This window comes from Hippoglossus stenolepis, chromosome 15, assembly GCF_022539355.2.
Source record: "Hippoglossus stenolepis isolate QCI-W04-F060 chromosome 15, HSTE1.2, whole genome shotgun sequence".
NCBI classification, from domain to species: Eukaryota; Metazoa; Chordata; class Actinopteri; order Pleuronectiformes; family Pleuronectidae; genus Hippoglossus; species Hippoglossus stenolepis.
In genome coordinates, this window is record NC_061497.1 from 15,862,426 (window position 1) to 15,880,885 (window position 18,460).

Below are 18,460 nucleotides of genomic sequence, written 5' to 3' on the forward strand. Positions count from 1 at the left end.
GGTTGGGCATCGAACCAACCACCTTCTGGTTAGTGGATGACGCTTCCTCCTGTCTGGACTGTTGGTGCTGATACAGTGGTTTTTAATGGATTGTAATAAGTACAAGTAAAAGTAGCAAGATAACACTACATGGACAACAAGAAAAAAGCGTTTTAAGGGTTAATGATATTGATGATAATGATAACCAGCCACGTTCATATGAATATTAGAATAAAAGTCCAAGAATTCAAACGTTGAAAATTTAGATAAGTCAAATACATATGAAACAAGAATAACTTGTTTTGTGATTTATAAAATTTGGGGTTTCTAAAGAGCTTCCAAAAAGAATCTAAATCAAATGTGTCAAACCAAGAAAGGGAATATAAATATACATATATATATAAAATTAAAACTAACATGTTTACATTAGTATTTTCCATCACTGGGGCAGACATTTGATTTGATATGATAATAACAAGCTGACATAATTAGGACAGTAGGAGTAAGCCCCGCCCATGACACAAATACCAAAGGACTAACTGAAATTAAGATGTCAATTTGTTTTAAACAATATTACAACACTTAGCATTGCACACACACACACACACACACACACCCACACACCCACACACACGGTGAACATATGCAGGAACATAAAAAACACCCATGAGACTGAGCTGGGGAGACATTAGAGTAATCAACCTTGTCTGGTGATGTAAACAAGTCTTTAGAGGTGTGCTCTGAGTGAGTCAGAGTGTGTGGGTCTGTGTGTGTTTGTGTGTGTGGGTGTGTGTGTGTGTGTGGAAGGCGGATCCCATCATTAATAATATCTCCCTCTTTTGCAACATCTTCAGGCAGCAGAGTAGAAGCTGATTAGTAAATCTAATCCAGATGTTTAGTGTCTCCTCAGAGAGCTATTACTGATTCACAATTAGAATCTGCTTGTGTGTACCAAGATGCTCGTGTGTTCACGTTATCGAGGAAGAATTGTTATTCGTTATTATTTGAATTTGTTCGTTGTTAGCGATTTGTGTTGTTTATTTTCTCGGTGCAGATCATAATTTAGGAAGGAGTGTCGTCTCGTCTTTGGATTTCAGGGGTTTTGCGGAACACGATGATGTTTATTCATCGTGGCCTTGTTTATGCATGTGTGCCTTTGTCTCTTTTACCCTTTCTGTCACTTTGCGTTTCTCATTTCTGGCAATATGAGCCCACCTGCTATTTGATTTGGAGTCTACTCCCCCAGAGCACATTCTCCTCCGAGCGCAGTCTCCAACCAATATGACAGTGTGCTCGGGAAACCTTTGAAGTTTTGTCTCCATAGAGACCTGGTTTAATTGGGAAACATTAGCATAATTAGCGTCTATCTCCTGCAGAACATGCACTGTCTTACGCCGTCGTGAGCTTGTGGATTCTGTGCACATGTGAGAGAAAGACTTTTGATGTTCTTTAATGACAAGAACAGTAAGTGGAAATTCACAATGATGCATGCTATAATTTATTTAGACACACACACGCCCAGTCAGACAAGATAATTCCTTCACTAAGCACAATATATGATATAAGGACTGATTTTAATCCAAACTTTCCCATGAAAACTGCTTTTGAAAGAGTCTGCACTTGTCTCCTGGAAAATAGGCCAAGTCACAACGGACAGTCAGCGAGTTATCTCACAATTCAAAATCTCCCATCGCCCACAGAAGCAGCAGAGCAGCCGGATGCTTCGAGATAAGATCAGAATAGATTGATTACTACAATTCAAATAGCCCAATATTGCTGGGATCCTGTGGTTTAAGACGATAAATCCAAAAGTATTTGAACTAAGACGACTCTAATCTCCATAAATAAGTTGTTACACGTGTACTTTTCATGTGCATGTGAGGATTCTAAATGTCCTCCGGTTTGTTTCTGGCAGGAATTTGTCCCATTTAGGTTGAACACATAAATCTGTAAGAAGCAGAGCCCTCGCTTTGTTTGCAGCTTTCCAGTTTTGTTCGCCTAAAAAGGAAACACAACAACTGCCACTGTGCTTTACGGAGGAGGCTGCAGAGGACGTTCAAGTACAAAGTGTTTTGTTAGTCATTCACCTCTAAATGTGCACAGGAATAGCTTTTTTTTTTTTTACCCTCAATCACTTGTGCATTATTTTCTCTGTATGTGACAAAGGAGCTTTAAATCTGTCTTAATCCTTGAATTCAGGGATCAAACCTGCAGTCATCAACATATGCAGCTTTACTGAGGACAGCGTTTTCTTTATTGCATCTGAGTGACCTTTATTAGAGATGGTGGCTCTATAATAAAATCACCTCACATGCACAGGAATAACAACAAGGGCACAGATTAAAGATCCACAAGGTCCCGCTCTCTATTCGTTGTTTTTTTCTTTCGGCAAGCAATAAGACAATGGATGTTTCGCGGCTTGTTGTGTTTTGTCGGGTTAACATTTTAACACGTGGCGTTTTCCGATCAGAGACGCGATGCAGCATCTCCACAGTGGAGTGTTTGCACTTTGTTGGCACACCACTGCAGCCGCGCTCGTTTCAACCGGATAGCCAGTCCCCCAGAGCCCAAATCCCCCAACACGGTCTCCTTGACATCCCTCCGCCCCCGTCTCAGATCCTCCGCTCTGAGGTGGCTGGCTCCCTCGAGCGATCTGAGCTTGGAGAGTTTGACTTTGGGAGGAAGGACAGTGTAAAAGAGAAAATACACGAAAACTATGTGCTTTTCTCAAATACTGACAAAAATAGTTCTGTTGGGTAGAAATGTCGAAATTACTACTGTACAGTATTATTTTCAGGCTTTTATATCCCTTTGCAGTGCTACTTTACTTTACCCATGTACTTTATACATTTATGTAACTGCTCCAGTTACTGGTTATGGTTCACATTAATATTTTATTATATTTTAATATGTATGCATATAATCCCAAAATTTGAATTTCCAAACAGTTACGTCTGTTTCAAAAAAGTACTCAGTTATTAGAAATTCCACTAAAGAGACATTTTACCTTTACTCCGCTCCGATGTTTTTCGTTAAAATAACTGTGCACAGCCTAAAGTCAGTTTAAGTCTGTGAAGATTTGAGGAAAATCTAATTAATAAATTGATTTGAAAGACCCGGAGATCACATATCTCTGTTGTTTTTGTGTAATCCACAAACAAACCAATGCTGATGAAAATCTACTTGGCAGAGATATTGATTAAAACCCTTTCATTATCTGTGTGTGTGTGTGTCTGTCTGTGTGTGTCTGTGTGTGTTATGGGGGGGGGGAGTGGCCATTATGTTAAGAAACCACTGGACTAAAGTGAAGAAGTTTAATTTAACTCCAACTCAATGGGAAAATGCTGATTAGGCATTCAATCATCAGTATTAATAATGTACAAAGAGAGTACTTTCACTTTAATATTTCAAGTACTTTTAGCTTTCAGGACTTCTTTATTTAAATGAAAGAATTCTTCATCTGCCTCTGAAAAACCACAAGATATAATAAAATGTGGTTTGGAGCTAAAATGGCTGCTGTTTTTTTTTTTTTTGCTTGTATATAACTTAAAATAATATTCCTGAACATGTATATTCCATGTACAGTGACAGGGTAGATAGGGGCTCTGAGTGTTTTGCTCAAGGATACAAAGGGATCAAACCTGTGACCTTTCGGTTATCACTGCCGGTTTCCACCCACTTGCCCCGACAGGTATGTGCTGTGACCCACTTCATTTATTTCATCACTGCAAAAACTTGCCTTAAGAGGATAGGAGAATATTTCATTTACATTTTTATGTAGCGATCTGATCCCTGACTTAGTCGCTTATACATGTGACAAGTGGGAGAGGCTTAGTGTCTCGATTAGACACTTCAGCAGGACACATTTCCATCTGCACCGCTGAACCTCCAGGCTACAGACCCACCGGCTGGTTTGTTTCCAGAGGGGATGACAGAAGAGGGTTTCTACCTAACTGTGCATTTTAATATCCTGAGCTGCAGCTGTTTCAACTGTAACTTATGATATAGTTATAGTTACTAATATTTATTTTACAATAATTATGATCCACAACATATCTTAATGTGGAGAGATGCTGTCAAAAGCCTTTATTCAATCCTCGGCCTTCTAGCTAATCGCAGAAGGACTAAGTCCGGGGTCTGAGCTCACGTCTATCGATCAATACAGCTTTAGGTCCACTGCTCCCCTCGCGCTGAGCCCCCAAGCTCGTATTAGCCGCAGGAAGAAGCTGCATAAGCTGAGACAGTGGAAATACCCAGAATGTAGGTGAAAGAGAAGGGAGAGAAACTCCAAGTTCAACAAAGTTCAAATCCCAAACAAATGTAATTTACAGTGATATGAAAAAGAGAAAATCTCCAAAACCAATTAAAGTGAACTCAGGCCTTAAGTTTTTCCAATGTTTGCATCTGTTATGATAAAACATGACCACATTTCTAAAAAGAGATACTCACTTTAGTTGTTTAGGTGAGGGGTTCACAAGCTTTTCACCCACGACCCCAAAAGTAACACTGTCAGATGCTTTTTTATTTTTTTTACCTTTTTTACATGTCGTAATTTTTCGTAAGATTATCTGTCGTTACCACCTAAGGGAGCAAATGGGACTGAGAAGGTAAAAATATATTCAATGTTCTAAATTCAACTAAAATGTGCTGTTTCAATTTTTTAAATTTCATTTCCTGCTAATCATCCCCTGACCCCTAGTTTGGTAACCAGTGGTTTGGGCGATCAGACAAATTGTAACAGTTAGACTATCAGGTTATCAAAGAGTAAGTTCACTTGTAATATTGATGAAACATACAGCACTAAACCAGAAAACTGTGAATTTGGTCTTCAGACTTACAATGGACAGTTTCTCTCTCTTTTATTGCCTCCTGTGATTTTTTAGTTATGATTGAACTGATGGACAAAATGTTGACAAGATCCAAATGGTATAATTTCCCACAACTATCGTTTTAAGGCCCATTCCGGACTTATTGTCCTCAAATGTTAGATGTTAAATATACGTGAACTGGCTCTCACTGCGATCTGACCTTTAAAGGGTTATTATTATGTTTTTGTTAGGGAGTCTTTCTCTCCGTGCGAGCTCAACCCGTTATGCTCATTAATTTCATTAATCAACAAACTTCCCTGCAGGCATTCAACGTTATTACAGCCGAGATAAAATGAATTTAATGTAAGAACTTTTCACATTTGATATTAATAGCTCCTTTTTGTATTTTGTCGTGCGGCTCGGCTCATATCCTCCATGTGCAGCATGAGGCTTCGGTCACAAAAGAGCAGAAAATAATCCGGGAAATACTGGTGTACTGAGCGCCCTTTATGCTGCTGTCGAGAAGCTGTCAGAGGAGTAATATGGAGGATAAATGAAAAATAGTTGTTTATGCTTCAACTGATATCCCACTGCGTCTGCTGCCCACTCGCCTGTCTGTCTGTGCCACCTGCTAGCAAGAGAGGGACCGACATCCTCCATCTGCCCCTGGATCTCGCTCGTTTGCTCGTTGCTCTCTGCCTGCCCCCTCGCTCGCCGCTTTATTGTCTCTTGTCATCTCCTCCTTTATTTCTCACTTTGCTCCCTCTGTCACTCTGTTATCCACTTTTATTAGCGTCATTTTTCTCTCGCATCCCTCTCCTGTCACACCTCCCCCTCCCTCTCTCCCTCTCTCTCTCTACATATTCTCCTCTTTTCCTTGGGTGAATGTGAGGAGGTGTCTGCCTCCCCATATAGCCTGTCAAGTTCCAGCAGTGAGAGTGTGGGTGGTGTGTTGCAAGCTTGGCGTTAACCCCCCCCCCAAAGAACAGGAGAGAAATCATATGTAGAACGGTGGTTAAATAGGCCATGAAAAAGCAGATCCACTGAGGAGACTGTCTTTGACCTCGTCATGCACCGAGCAACGATAAATAATTAACGGCAAATGTGTTTTGTGGAAATCCTAAGAGACGTCTTTTCTTCTCAGATTCAGAGACAGTCAGTGTTAAAGCAGGTGGTGTGTGTGTGTGTGTGTGTGTGTGTTGATGGAAAACTGTGGGTAAACATCAACAATAAGCAAAGTGTAAATGCTTAATCTGCAGTGGGAGATGAGAAAGCCGGGGAACAGAGAACAATCCTCCTGGATCTTCTGTAATCTGCTTTGATTGTTTGTCTTTGTCCATAATACACAACTGTCTACAGCTGCAGCTGCCTGTTGTTTCACTGACACCGCCCTGTGAGGCAACAACGACAAAAACGGGACAAGTCATCCATAGTTCAGTTTGGGAGCACTGAATCGAAGATTTGAAATGTTTGATGAAAGTGGGCGTTCAGAAAATGAGATTTTCATTCAAATGTTGTGGTGGATAGATTGTATTCGGTGTATAGTTATTTTATTTTATTCATTGTTTTTAAACTAATGTCAAAGGGAAATTTGGGAAATATTGGGAAATATAGTTGTTTACTATCTTGCAGGGATAGATGATGATCATGTCTCTTTACACTAAATATGAGAAGTTAGTTGAGCATACAGACTGGAAACAGGGGGAAACAGATAAGCAGCTGCATGGGTTTGTACAACATGACAAAATCCACCTACCAGTACCGTTTGTTTATGCAAAGTGTAAAAATGACAATTCACAATTTTAAAGGGTTTTATTACCACATGTCTTCAACTTAACTGGAACTATACATTTGCCGGAGGGAGCTTCTCTTTTTTTTAAATTTATGACATAAATCAACTGGGAGCTGACATCATTCAATCAATTTGTCCAGAGTTACTTCCCAAAATGTCAAGTTTTACAATTATTTTCATCCAATTACAGTATTTATCTTGTGAGATTTGATTCACAATGTTAAATAAAAGTTGAACCTTGGCATAATTTCATTTTAGTTTCACAGCATAATATAGGATGAGTATATAGGCTACAAGTCTTGTATAGAGGTAGTTGGCTATGGGATGTGATCTATATGTATTTTCTACATATTTGTGTGCGTTTCATAATAGCAATTTTATTTATGACTTTATTATTATGTTTTATAATATTTATCTCAGGAAATTAGATTCGAATGTTGAACCTCTGAGGTTTCACAGAATAATATACATTTTCTTATTTCTTTATCTGTATTAAATGTTGGTTTTGTCAGTTGCGGTTTCATCTGGTGAAACAGAAGGAACAGCATGCTGTCAAAATCCATTTTTTGCATCAAAGACTTAAATACAATCGCAGTGTTTCTTATTTTTCAAAAAGGGTTCAATCAGCCCTGAGTGGCTTTGGGGGGGGGGGGGACGATTAAAACCCAGTGGGCACAGACACCTGCCACAAAGTCAATCCAATCTTCTTTACTGATGCAGCCAATTCTGACTCAGGACACATTGTTCTCGGTCCAAATTACAGCCACATGCTGTGAGTCTACCTACATCCAAGGGAAACAAACGTCTGTGTGTTATCTATGTCGCACAGCAAACAGGATGATGGTTGTGCTGGTGGTGATAGTGGTGTAGGATGGCAAGTACTGGTGCAGTGATGACACAACATCCGCATGTGTGGCGGGGGAAGATGCCATGTTGGGAGATATCGGAGCCGAGTGTTGACCAGAAAGGGTTTTATTTAATTTTATTCTATTCTGTTCTTATGCTCAGCGTGAGAACAGGGGAATATTACATCAGACCGACGCTGCCAGACAAAAGTTATGAATCCAGCTCATGCAAGGAGGAAGTCTTCATCGGTGAGCTGGTGCGTTGCCCGGACGACCCCCTATGGTTTACTGCGGATTTCAGCCAGATTATGAATAATGGAGAAAGGTCAGGGTAGATTTTTAATGGATTTATACGCCACATGGCTGCAGCTGCATCCACATCATTCTATTACACAAAGGCCATGTTGTTGCTCGAACTATTGCTCATGTTCACAAAGGCTCTGCTCCTCATGCCAGGGTTAATTCCACTAATCGGTTTCATGCCCTGTATGTGCAATGTCAAGACCTAATTTGAAGTATCATTAAAGAGTGGTCAGACAATATATTACGCAGGAGGCAGTTTTATTCAATAAATAATCCGCTGGATGATTATGTCAGTGTCCAATAAATGCAGACAAATTTACTTCCCTTTAGATTCTGTGTGTAAACAAGCAAATCTCTGTAGTTATTAACTCCAGTCTTTGCTTCATGTTTCAAAGTGTCAGAGCAAAGTCTCTACATGCACTAAACACTGATAGCTCGCGTCATGATATGGAGCTTTACAGTAATCCCTCTTCCTAATAAGCTGTTATTTATGTACATTGCTATTCAAATAGGGGTCAGGGTCGGTCTTAATCAGTCATTCCACATCTGTTTCCTCTCCAGAAGTCGGGTCGCTGTGACTTTAGATGCGTCCTTTTGAACGTACCGGGAGATGCAATTTAAAAGGATGTCAGCGGCGACCAAGGCTGAGAGTCGTGTCCCCCAGTTGACACCAAGTAAACAGTCACTTAACTTGCGTGTCCCTGTCCGCCCCCACAGCGCTGATGGAGACTGATGATCACACCCCTGTGTAATTGCTCCGACGTCCCGTGGTAATACATCATACTCAGGGCGGGAGAACGAGCTTTAACGCTGGACTCTGACTAGAAATGGAAATGGAAAATTAGAGATATTCATCCATTACGTTCCATTTTCAACTTAACTCACTGGGGTCAATCTGACTTTTTAAATGGCAAACGGACTCATGCAGGAATATGTATGCGCCGCACATACCCACAGTGGCATTTACCACTTGGCAGACAGGACCATTTTTAAACACTGCTATCCCTTCTGCTTCATTTGCATGAGTAGGAGGAAACAAATCCTTTTATATGTTAATCTGCTTCGCCACGACATTGTCTGGCCTGCCAGCCAAATGAATATTTCACACCTCAAACAAGACAGAGGCATCAAAATGCAGAAATAAATGCATCATTTCCATCACTTTAGATGAGCTCTGCTTTTGACTGCATTTTTCACACTTTATGTATTTTAACTCTGAACAAATGCAAACACAATGTAACAGAATGTAACAGTTCAGACTTCCTTGTTGAGGAAACTGGCTGTAACATTTTGAGTGTGTCCCACTTTATAATTAGATATCTTGTATAAAGCGATTTAATGGCTTCATTTTGCTCACGTAAGGGAACTCAGCTTTATGCAGTGTCAGGAAACGCAGTTCATAACGATGTTTGCCAACAGTGAGAAAGGGAAAGAGATTATATTTTTCTGAATTTGGCAGGAAAACAGTAGGAAACAACGATTTCTCTACTTGAGAGACTCTTAAATAAAATGCTCAACAACTGAAATCAACAGCAAAGTTCAACTCAGTATGAATCGTAAAAGTTTGATACATAAAACACATGTATTCGTCTTGAGGGGCCTTTGAGTTTAAATTGCCTTTTTATTACCTCTGCCTGGGGGGGGGTTATGTTTCCACCCCTGTCTGTTTGTTTGTCGGTAGGTTGGTTTTGCTTGTCAACAGAATTAGACAAAAACTACTCTCAGTGAAACTTGGTGGAAGGATGGGACATTGGTAAAGAAAGGAACCGAAAGGGGCAGATCCAGGATTTTTTATTTCTTAAATCTCTGTCTTTAACATTTCAATTTTACCGATTTCCCAGTCAAAAAATTATGGGTTGTGATGAAAAAATCAGGCATATTCAGGGCACTGATTTATCACCAAGGGGACTGTTAGCCGTTGGTGGAGGAATAAGCTCTGCTGAGTGCCATTTTACTTCTTTTGTGTTTTGTTTTTATCCTAAGACCTTTACTCGGAATAGTCATTGCATCCTTTTGTGCAGCATCATTAAAATGCTGAACACAGATCAGTAGAAACCTAGAACAGCATTGTAATTATTCTCATGTTCCTCCTGATTTACGTCACTGACTTGATGTCTCATAATTTTCCAAGCAGCGCCGTGTCCATGGAAACAAAGTAGTTTTTAACAGTGTCACAACCTGAGTCATTCATCACCCAGCTCCGCAGGAACACCTTGCCTGGAGGAGCCATTGACCTCAGTCAGCAGCGTCTTACCATTTATTATGACTGCACACACACACACACACACACACACACACACGAAAAGACACATACTAATGCACCATAGTCCATCTTCCTCGCTGTCTAACACTAATTCTGTCTCATATATATAAACCATACCCTCAAATTACTGACCAGCATTTGTTCTCCCTGCAGGTGACCATCCTGATCATCCTGGCACTGGCCTTCCTCGCCTGCATCGTGTTCCTGGTGGTTTATAAAGCCTTCACCTACGACCACGCCTGCCCAGATGGATTCATTTATAAGGTAAGACCCAGAATTCAGTAGTGACACAACACATCTGTGGGCTGCTGGATTGTGCAGAGAGTCATAGGACATCCTCTCCACTTTGTGACTAGTAGGAGCGGCTGCATCTGTGAGAGTTAGCATAAGCTACAGGTGTCTCTGGAGGAAATGGATCATGGGAAATGGGAACACAGACTGTCAGACCTAAAATAAACAGGACAATGTGAATATACTGCAGGGATTTCAACATCTGAGGGCAGGACGACAAGAAGAAGTGGCTTATGAGTGCACGGTAGCATATAGTAGCTAGTCTACTTATATGTCCCAATCAACAGGGAGGATGAGTCTCAACAGTTCTGAAATATAGTTTTATTAAAGGGGATGGAGCAGGAACCTGTCTGTCTAAAAGCAGACATACATCGCTAACCGTAGACTGTGCATAAAGATGGACGACATTAGAGGTCACCAATAGTAAAGCCAAAGCATCTTGGTTGCCACCTAGTGGCTGGCTGCAGTATAGGTCATAAATCTTGCCTCCTTCATGGTAGTGGATGGGACATGGACCAAACTAACAGGTCAAAGTACATGTTAAAGAAATCTATACAAAAAAAAAAGATTAAAAAAAAGATTTTGGATAGTTCTTATTCAGTATGTTCAATTGTCAATTTTTCCGGTACGTTTGGTTTTAATTAGTTATTTGATGATATAAAAACTGGGCGAAATGTCATGACTGACAGCTGAGACTCCTGTGATTGGTCAAGCGCATATATTGGCAGGACCTGACTATCATGGCTCCATCCGCTGATCACTACTGCGCAGACCCTTGCTCCAAATGTGCAAGAAGGCAGCAATCACACCTGGTACAGTTTGGCTTATATAGCCATAGAATCTATGACATAGTCCATATACAGTCTATGTCTCTAACAAAACCCACACATTTTAAATGAAACCCATAAATGTTTTGTTGTTTTGACTGAGAAGTGACTTAAAGGGTTAATGAGCTAACTAATAATTGATGTAACTAAACAATCACTTGCATTTTTTCTGCAACTTCACCAAACATCCGCCTCGCAGAACTGCTGAATCCTCTCGATCATTCACCATCTCCTTCTCCATACGTTTCCTTCTTCCTGTAAATCAAAACTCAAAGATGAGTTCATCACCCATTAGTCTCTTAAAGGAAAAGAGAAAAACATAAAAACACTCCCATCCTCCTTGACTCATCTCGGCCGTCATTACAAGATGAAGCTAACACGTCTTATCAGAAGAGCGATCATCAATCAGTGATATCAGGGCTTTTATCTTGACCTGTGTCATCAGCTGTAATTGTATGTCTTTGTTCCTTAAAACTAAAGATGAATAAAGAGACTCCATTGAAGCCCATAGCAGACGTCATTAGCCGGGCTGAGGATTAGATGAAAATGAGACAAATGAGACTCACTGTCTATTTCACATTAACGACCACCTTATAACTCCTGATCCACATTAGCCTGCACCGACAGAGGTATCTCCTTTTGGAAATGGGTCTTTAACCTCAATTATTAGCATTTGTGGAACAGACCTACAACCAATCAGAGCAAAGGAAATATGTGACGTAGGACAATGAGACAAGAATGCACACAGACTACAACACGCAGCAGTCGTCTTTATTTTAGAGAAAATACTCCTTTTATACTGTCTTCATAGATCGCCACCTCCATGTTAGTGGATGGGACATGGACCAGACTAAAAAGTTAAAGTACACGTCAAATACATTTTTCTGAAATTTGGTTTCTATCATTTTAGGTAGTTGTTATCACACTGATGTATGTCCAAGTGTTATTTTTTCAGTTCAGTTTTAATTAGTTATTTGGTGATATAAAAAATGGGTGAAACCTCACGATTGACAGCTGAGACTGACCCACGATTGGTCAAGCGTGTGTTTTGGCGGGACCTCGCTACCACAGCTCCACCCCCGGACCAGTGCTGCTCAGACTGTCTCCAAATGCGCAATATAACAGTGCTCATATCTGGGATAGTTCGGCTTTATCTCTGGATAGTGGGAGGAAGTGTCCGTTGTAAGGTCTATGAATGAGAGGAGGGCCAGACCCATCTGCAAGAGCAAATACAAAATGAGCTTGCTGATTGGTCTGCTTTCCAGGCTATATCCATATGGCTGAGGTAGTAAAACACGGAACAATCTGCTGTTCACGTGCTGTATCACAGTTGGATCTTTTAAGTTTTACAGTGTAGGGATGCAGTTTCTCTCGGCCTCTGCTCCCCGGTATAGATTTCCACTGCACTTAAAAGCTTCACGGTACTTTGTGCGCGGTCACCTTGGAAGTCTGTGTCTCTGGTCAAATCCTTTTTTTTTTTTTTTAGGTAGAATAAATCTAGTTTGAGGCTTATAACCTCTGCAGGCGCTCAGACTGCAGTCAGCAGAGGTATTATTAGCTGTGTCACATGCACGTTCACCAGGTGCAAAGTTGCCGATGGAGAAAAACGCACGTGCACGGGCCTGCACGCAAAGTGGCTCGCACACAACGACAAAGTTATAAATAAACAAGGCATTAGAGAGCCCTCATTGTCATTTCAACAATAATAAACATGAACACTGACAGAATTGTACAAATCCTATCTTGAGAATTGATGATTACAAAGATGCTACGTATTTTACTTTTAACAGTGAATGACTTGATGAATCGTCTCACGCTGTTCTCCTTCTCGATCGCAGCACAAGCGCTGTATCCCAGCCTCTCTGGAGGCCTACTACGCCGCCCAGGACGCCAACTCGAGGGGCCGATTCTACACAGTGATCAGCCACTACAGCATGGCCAAGCAGACCACCTCGCACTCCGTCTCCCCCTGGCTTCCTGGAGGGGTGGTGGGGCAGCAGCACGACGCCAAACCCCCCGGCAACGAGGGCCACTGAGTTAGCTGCCATAACAGATGTTGTACAAACACATACAGACAAAACGCAGACGTGACGACACACATACAGACACGGGCGGGTGCACACACAGACGCACACACACGTAGGGAGAACATGTAGAAACGTAGACAAAAGAGGTGCACACGAACACAGCAGCTACATATGTAATGCCAATATAGATTGAAGACGTGCATGCAGACATGAAAACACACAAGCACATGCTAGGCCATATTGTCTGCCCATTTCTGTGCTCTTTCTCTGGAGAGCTTTTTCCACTGATCTTTTGCACTCGTGGAAACATCGTCATCGGCTGATATACACACACACAGACACATACACACAGACACACACACACACAGTCTGCTCTGTCGTTACCTTGTTTACTCGCCTCCCTCTAATTTATTATTTATTGACTGTCATGATATATTTATTTTTTACTGTACTGTATGGATGTTTTCTATGTGATTACCCGGCAACTCTTTGTACAAAGGCACGAGCCAATGCTTAGCTCGACGCTTCTTCTCTGTGAGATTCACGTTCAAAGTGTGTTTACTGCAGAGTTACAGTACAGTTATTATTTCTTACCTTTCTTGTCCAAACTGTGCAACTTTAGGCATGTCTTTCAAACACCACACACACACACACACACACACACACACACTCACAGATCCCATCATACCCCAATCCAGAATAAATCAGTATGGTCTTGTATTGCTGTAACACATTTTATATAGAACATTTCAGTTCTAGGGAAGGTTTAATGTCCACATCCACAACAAATCCTGATTTGATTGAATGATTTTTTTCCCATCATGGTTGTTTGATAGCTCACATTCAATGACATTTCCAATGTGCTGTGTGATACATTTTAAATCCTCTAGTGACCCAAGCTGTACATAGAACTGTGAATTCAGGCTAGTTTTTTGGTGTGTATGCATTGTAGTAGCTTTTCTTAGGAGGTTTTCCCCACTTCTATTCATTTTTTTGTTTTGTTCGGTTTTACAATTCCTCCGTGCGAGTTACTGCTTCAGCTGCTAGACCTGTAGCTCCACCGAACACAATGTTGCAGAGAGAAAGAACATCGCCATCTCTTGCCAAATCTTATTTTCCGCTGTTTTGTTAAGTTTGTAACGTTGGATCTGCTGTCAAAGAGCGCTTTTACGAGATATTGTGATGTTGTTAGTTAATATGTAGCGATACCTGGTGTAATTGATCAGTGTGCATCCTGTGACCTGTGCCGAGCGTGTCTGTCAGTCCCACCTACCGCCGCGTCTCTTCAGCGCCTAATGCAGCCCCGGGGCAGAGCCACGTGAATGACAGTGATGACTTCTCATCACGGCGCGTTCCGCTATTCACACTTTCAAACACACCTACACACATTCATATTACATGAGTGATGGTCTCCGCTGTGTGTGTGTGTGTGTGTAACTTTCCGAGCAGTGGAAAGCAGGTTTGTGGGCTGTAATGATGTGAGCGCCTGTGATTGACAGGGAAAGGAAAAGAAGCAGAAAAATACCTGTATCTGTAATGGCTGCTGAATGTGTTATTCATGTGCAGGGTCTGCTGCAAATGACAGATAAGGCCTTTGTTTTTCTTATGTGTAGCACTTACTACAGTGTCCTGCAGTGAGTGACATGAATAGCTGAACTGCCTAATTAGAGGCTCGTATTCTAATGAATCCGTCAGCTCTCTGTGTTTTCACCCACTAAGGAGCTAAACAGGAGCTGAATGCACCAGCTTCAACATGACTGAAACGCATGAGGATGAAAAGGCATCAAATCAGGGCAATTTATGTCTCCATGACACAGTAGCAGCAGTAATACCAGCTAACACTAGAATCGTAGTCAACACTTTTTTCTTCGCGGTTTCCACCCTGATCCAACTGCTGCTCACGCTCAGTAATACGTAATATGTTGTCGTCTGGCATAAAACCAAAGTATCTCCAAACAACAGATGATCATCCAGTCGTAAAACTAACTGTGCTCGCATTAAGACCGAGCAGACAGCATCTTTAATCTGTGCTCATGGCCATGTTTTCTATAATTAGTTCACAATGGAGCCATTAAATGTTTCTCTCCTTTTTCTGCCAGAATTACATGCTTTCTTATCTCAACATTAAAAGTGGGGTCACTTGCTGCTCAGGGAGAATAGAAAGATGCACATATAGAAACAACATATCATGGTATGTTGAATAAAATTGTCAATCACTATCTGCATATAGTATTACATGATAATAAACATTTCAGGCGTGAATACCTGAATTTGGTTAATCAAGCAAACAAATGAAAAACTAAAGATATAATGATCGAAAAAACATAAAAATCTAATTTTGCCATAAAATGTTTCATTGATTGTCCAAAATGGAAAACTATACCATTTACATTATTAATATCATGGTGGACAAATGTTCTTTATCCTAAATCCAACTACTGCTTATTCAAAAGATACAAACAAGGACATTTATAAGTCATTGACGGGAGTTGACGTTAGTATGTATGTTAGTTAGTAAGATAATAGGATAAGGCAGTCAATGCTAATTAAATAAATAAATACCTAAATAAAAATAACCAGGTTTCTCTCATTTTGTGTTGTATCCTTCTGAAAAATGATGATATAAAAACTGGGTGAAAAGCACCAACTTCAACATCAGGTTCTTTCTGATTAGAATAAATATTTCATGTGATCTTTAGCACATATTCACTTCGAACCAGTAACTGTATAAAAGATGGATGATATGACGGCTGGCCAAAAGTGAAGTCAAAGCATCTTGGTCGCCACCTGGTGGCTGGGGTGTAAATACAGGTCATAAACTCTGCCTCCTCCATGTTAACAGATGTCACAGGGACAAAACCAAAAAGTAAAAGTACACTTCTTATCAAACAGATGTATGCTCAAGTGTTCATATTTGGTTTTAATTGGTTGTTTGATTAAACGTCATGATTGACAGCTGAAACTGTCCCCAGATCGCTACTGGACAGACTCTGGTTCCAACATGGAGGCGTTCATATCCGCGATCTTTGGGCTTCATCTGTGGATAGTGGGAGGAGGTGGAGACCCGTCATCCAGCTTTACATTCAGTCTGTGCTCTGAACAAATGGTGCATGACAGCCGAAGTTACTTGTGGCTCTGTGCATCAACATGCTCACGATCACAACGCAAACTTGTTGGTGTTTAGCACATATTATTTTTCACAGTGTCCACCACCTCAGATTACCATTTGCTAATTGGCACTAAAGCACTGACAGTGATGGGAGTGTCACCGTCACGTAAACCAAAGTGCAGGACATTCAAATCTACGAGTTGCTGGATGTTGACAAGCGAAAGACGTCTTTCCAGATGTTTGCCATTTTCTTGACTTCCGTGTCGATTACACAACACAACTGACTTGGTCTTTTCGAACCGGACAGATGGTTTGCAGCGCTGACACGATGCTAACACAACGCTGGCATGTTGTGACTGAAGGGGAAGCAGCTGGTGACTTAACATGGATGACAGAAGGTGCACGTCATCCATTTCCTACAGGTTGAATCGACAGTGACTAGACCGAGAAGAAATTTGTTGAAAATATGTGAAAAGTTAAAGAAAGGACAGAAGAGGTTGCAGATGCACGTCCTCTTTTGACACCAGTAGAGGAAGATCACTGATTTTAAAATCCACTTGCAAACAATCCTCACCGAGCTTATTAGACCATTCATTCAAAAATACCTTTTTCAGAGCAGTGGTTTCACTCTGACATGTCAAATGGCTTCAGAACTCCTATACGGCCCTGATTACTTACGAGGGACAATTGGCCATCAGATATGGAATGACCTGTGGCCCCATCCTCTCCATGACTCTCTAATTATAGCAGCAAATAGCTTTCGGCGGCACAATTCATGCTAAACTCCTTCCAGCGCAGGATATTAGATGTGGAAATGAAGAAGGGCTAATTGTTGCAGACAGGTCATTGGGGCTTTTCTCAAATCAGCCATGGTGTCGGAGGAAAAGGGGGAAAAGGTAGAGGGAGGTGGAGAGAGAGAAAAATTAAGGTTCTGCGTTTTCTTGGCAAAGACAGATTGAGACCGACAAGTGGAAACCATACTAGGAGTCTTGGTCGCCCCCTGGTGGCTGGCTGCAGAGTAGGTCATAAAGCCTGCCTCTTGCATGTTATTGGATGGGACATGGACCAAACTGAAAAGTCAAAGAAGACATCAAATACATTTTTCTCAAAAGGGATTTTTCTCTCATTTTAGATAGTTCTTATTACGCTGATGTTTTTCCGAGGGTTAATTTTTTCAGTCACTTTAGTGATGACGCTATACAAACATGGGTAAACATCATGATTGACAGTTCAGACTGACTCGCGATTGGTCGGGCATGTGTATCGGCGGGACCTCGATACTCTGAGCAGACCCTGGCCCCGAATTATGGCTTTTTCCACAAGCCGGCAGCATTTGGGATATTTTGGTTTAATTTCTAAATAGCAAGAGGAAGTGGAGACGGGTCGTCCATCTCTATTTACAGTCTATGGTGGAAATGAACAACCATACATATACATCCTCTTTTTTTTCACTACACAATAAAAGGGCTTGTGCTTCTCAAACGATTTGGACGTGCTGTGTTGGACTCCTCTACAGAATGACGAGAACTGCCTCTCTGTATTCGTTGAATAATTTGTATTCAGAGTATCATTCCCCTCGTGTACATTTCCCCCTCACATTTGTCCTCTTTGTTTTATCTTGAAACTCTCTGTCTCTCTTTTACTCACCCTTCACTGCTGTCATCTCTCTTCCCCCTCGACTCTCAACTGCTGTTTGCCTCCGTCGAGGATCCGTCTCTGAGCCAAACGTAAACGAAAATCAATACTTTACTGGTTTCATTTTTTTAAGCGGTGGAAACATGTTCTGTGTCAGTGACTGCTATCATAGTTTAATGGACCATAATTTACAGATGTGCTCACAAACAATTGAAATTAAATTAATAACTTATTGTGAAGACTTTAGGTTGAAATGTGCAAGATGGCAGCGTTCGTATCTATATTTTGGCTTCATGTCTGGACAGTGGAGACACGTCGTACATCTTTAAATACGGTCTATGTCTAGACTCGTATTTTTTTTTCAGTTATCATTAAAACATTTACTGCTCTCAACAACACCTACCTGCTGCAGCTACTGCGTCAAACATTGTTGGGACTGATACAACATTTGCTTCCGAGCAAAATGTAAACACGGTTACAAGAAGTGCATCAACTCCCTCCAACCAATCCCAACTCAGAAGTCTCAGTGGGTGTGGTATAAGATTCTTTAAGCACAGGGTAGTAAAGCTCTTCATGTACAT

General features: G+C 41.1%; 1 protein-coding gene across 1 annotated transcript in view; it reads left to right on the plus strand.

Annotated features, from left to right (window-relative positions):
• nsg2 (neuronal vesicle trafficking associated 2) overlaps positions 1 to 14,364 on the plus strand; it is a 34,638-nt gene extending 20,274 nt beyond the window's left edge. Inside the window, exons 4-5 of the mRNA XM_035179327.2 lie at positions 10,144 to 10,254; positions 12,947 to 14,364. Coding sequence (XP_035035218.1) covers positions 10,144 to 10,254; positions 12,947 to 13,144 — 309 coding nt within the window. The 3' untranslated portion in view covers positions 13,145 to 14,364. The remainder of the gene's footprint in view (positions 1 to 10,143; positions 10,255 to 12,946) is intronic.
• The last annotated feature ends 4,096 nt before the right edge of the window (positions 14,365 to 18,460 follow it).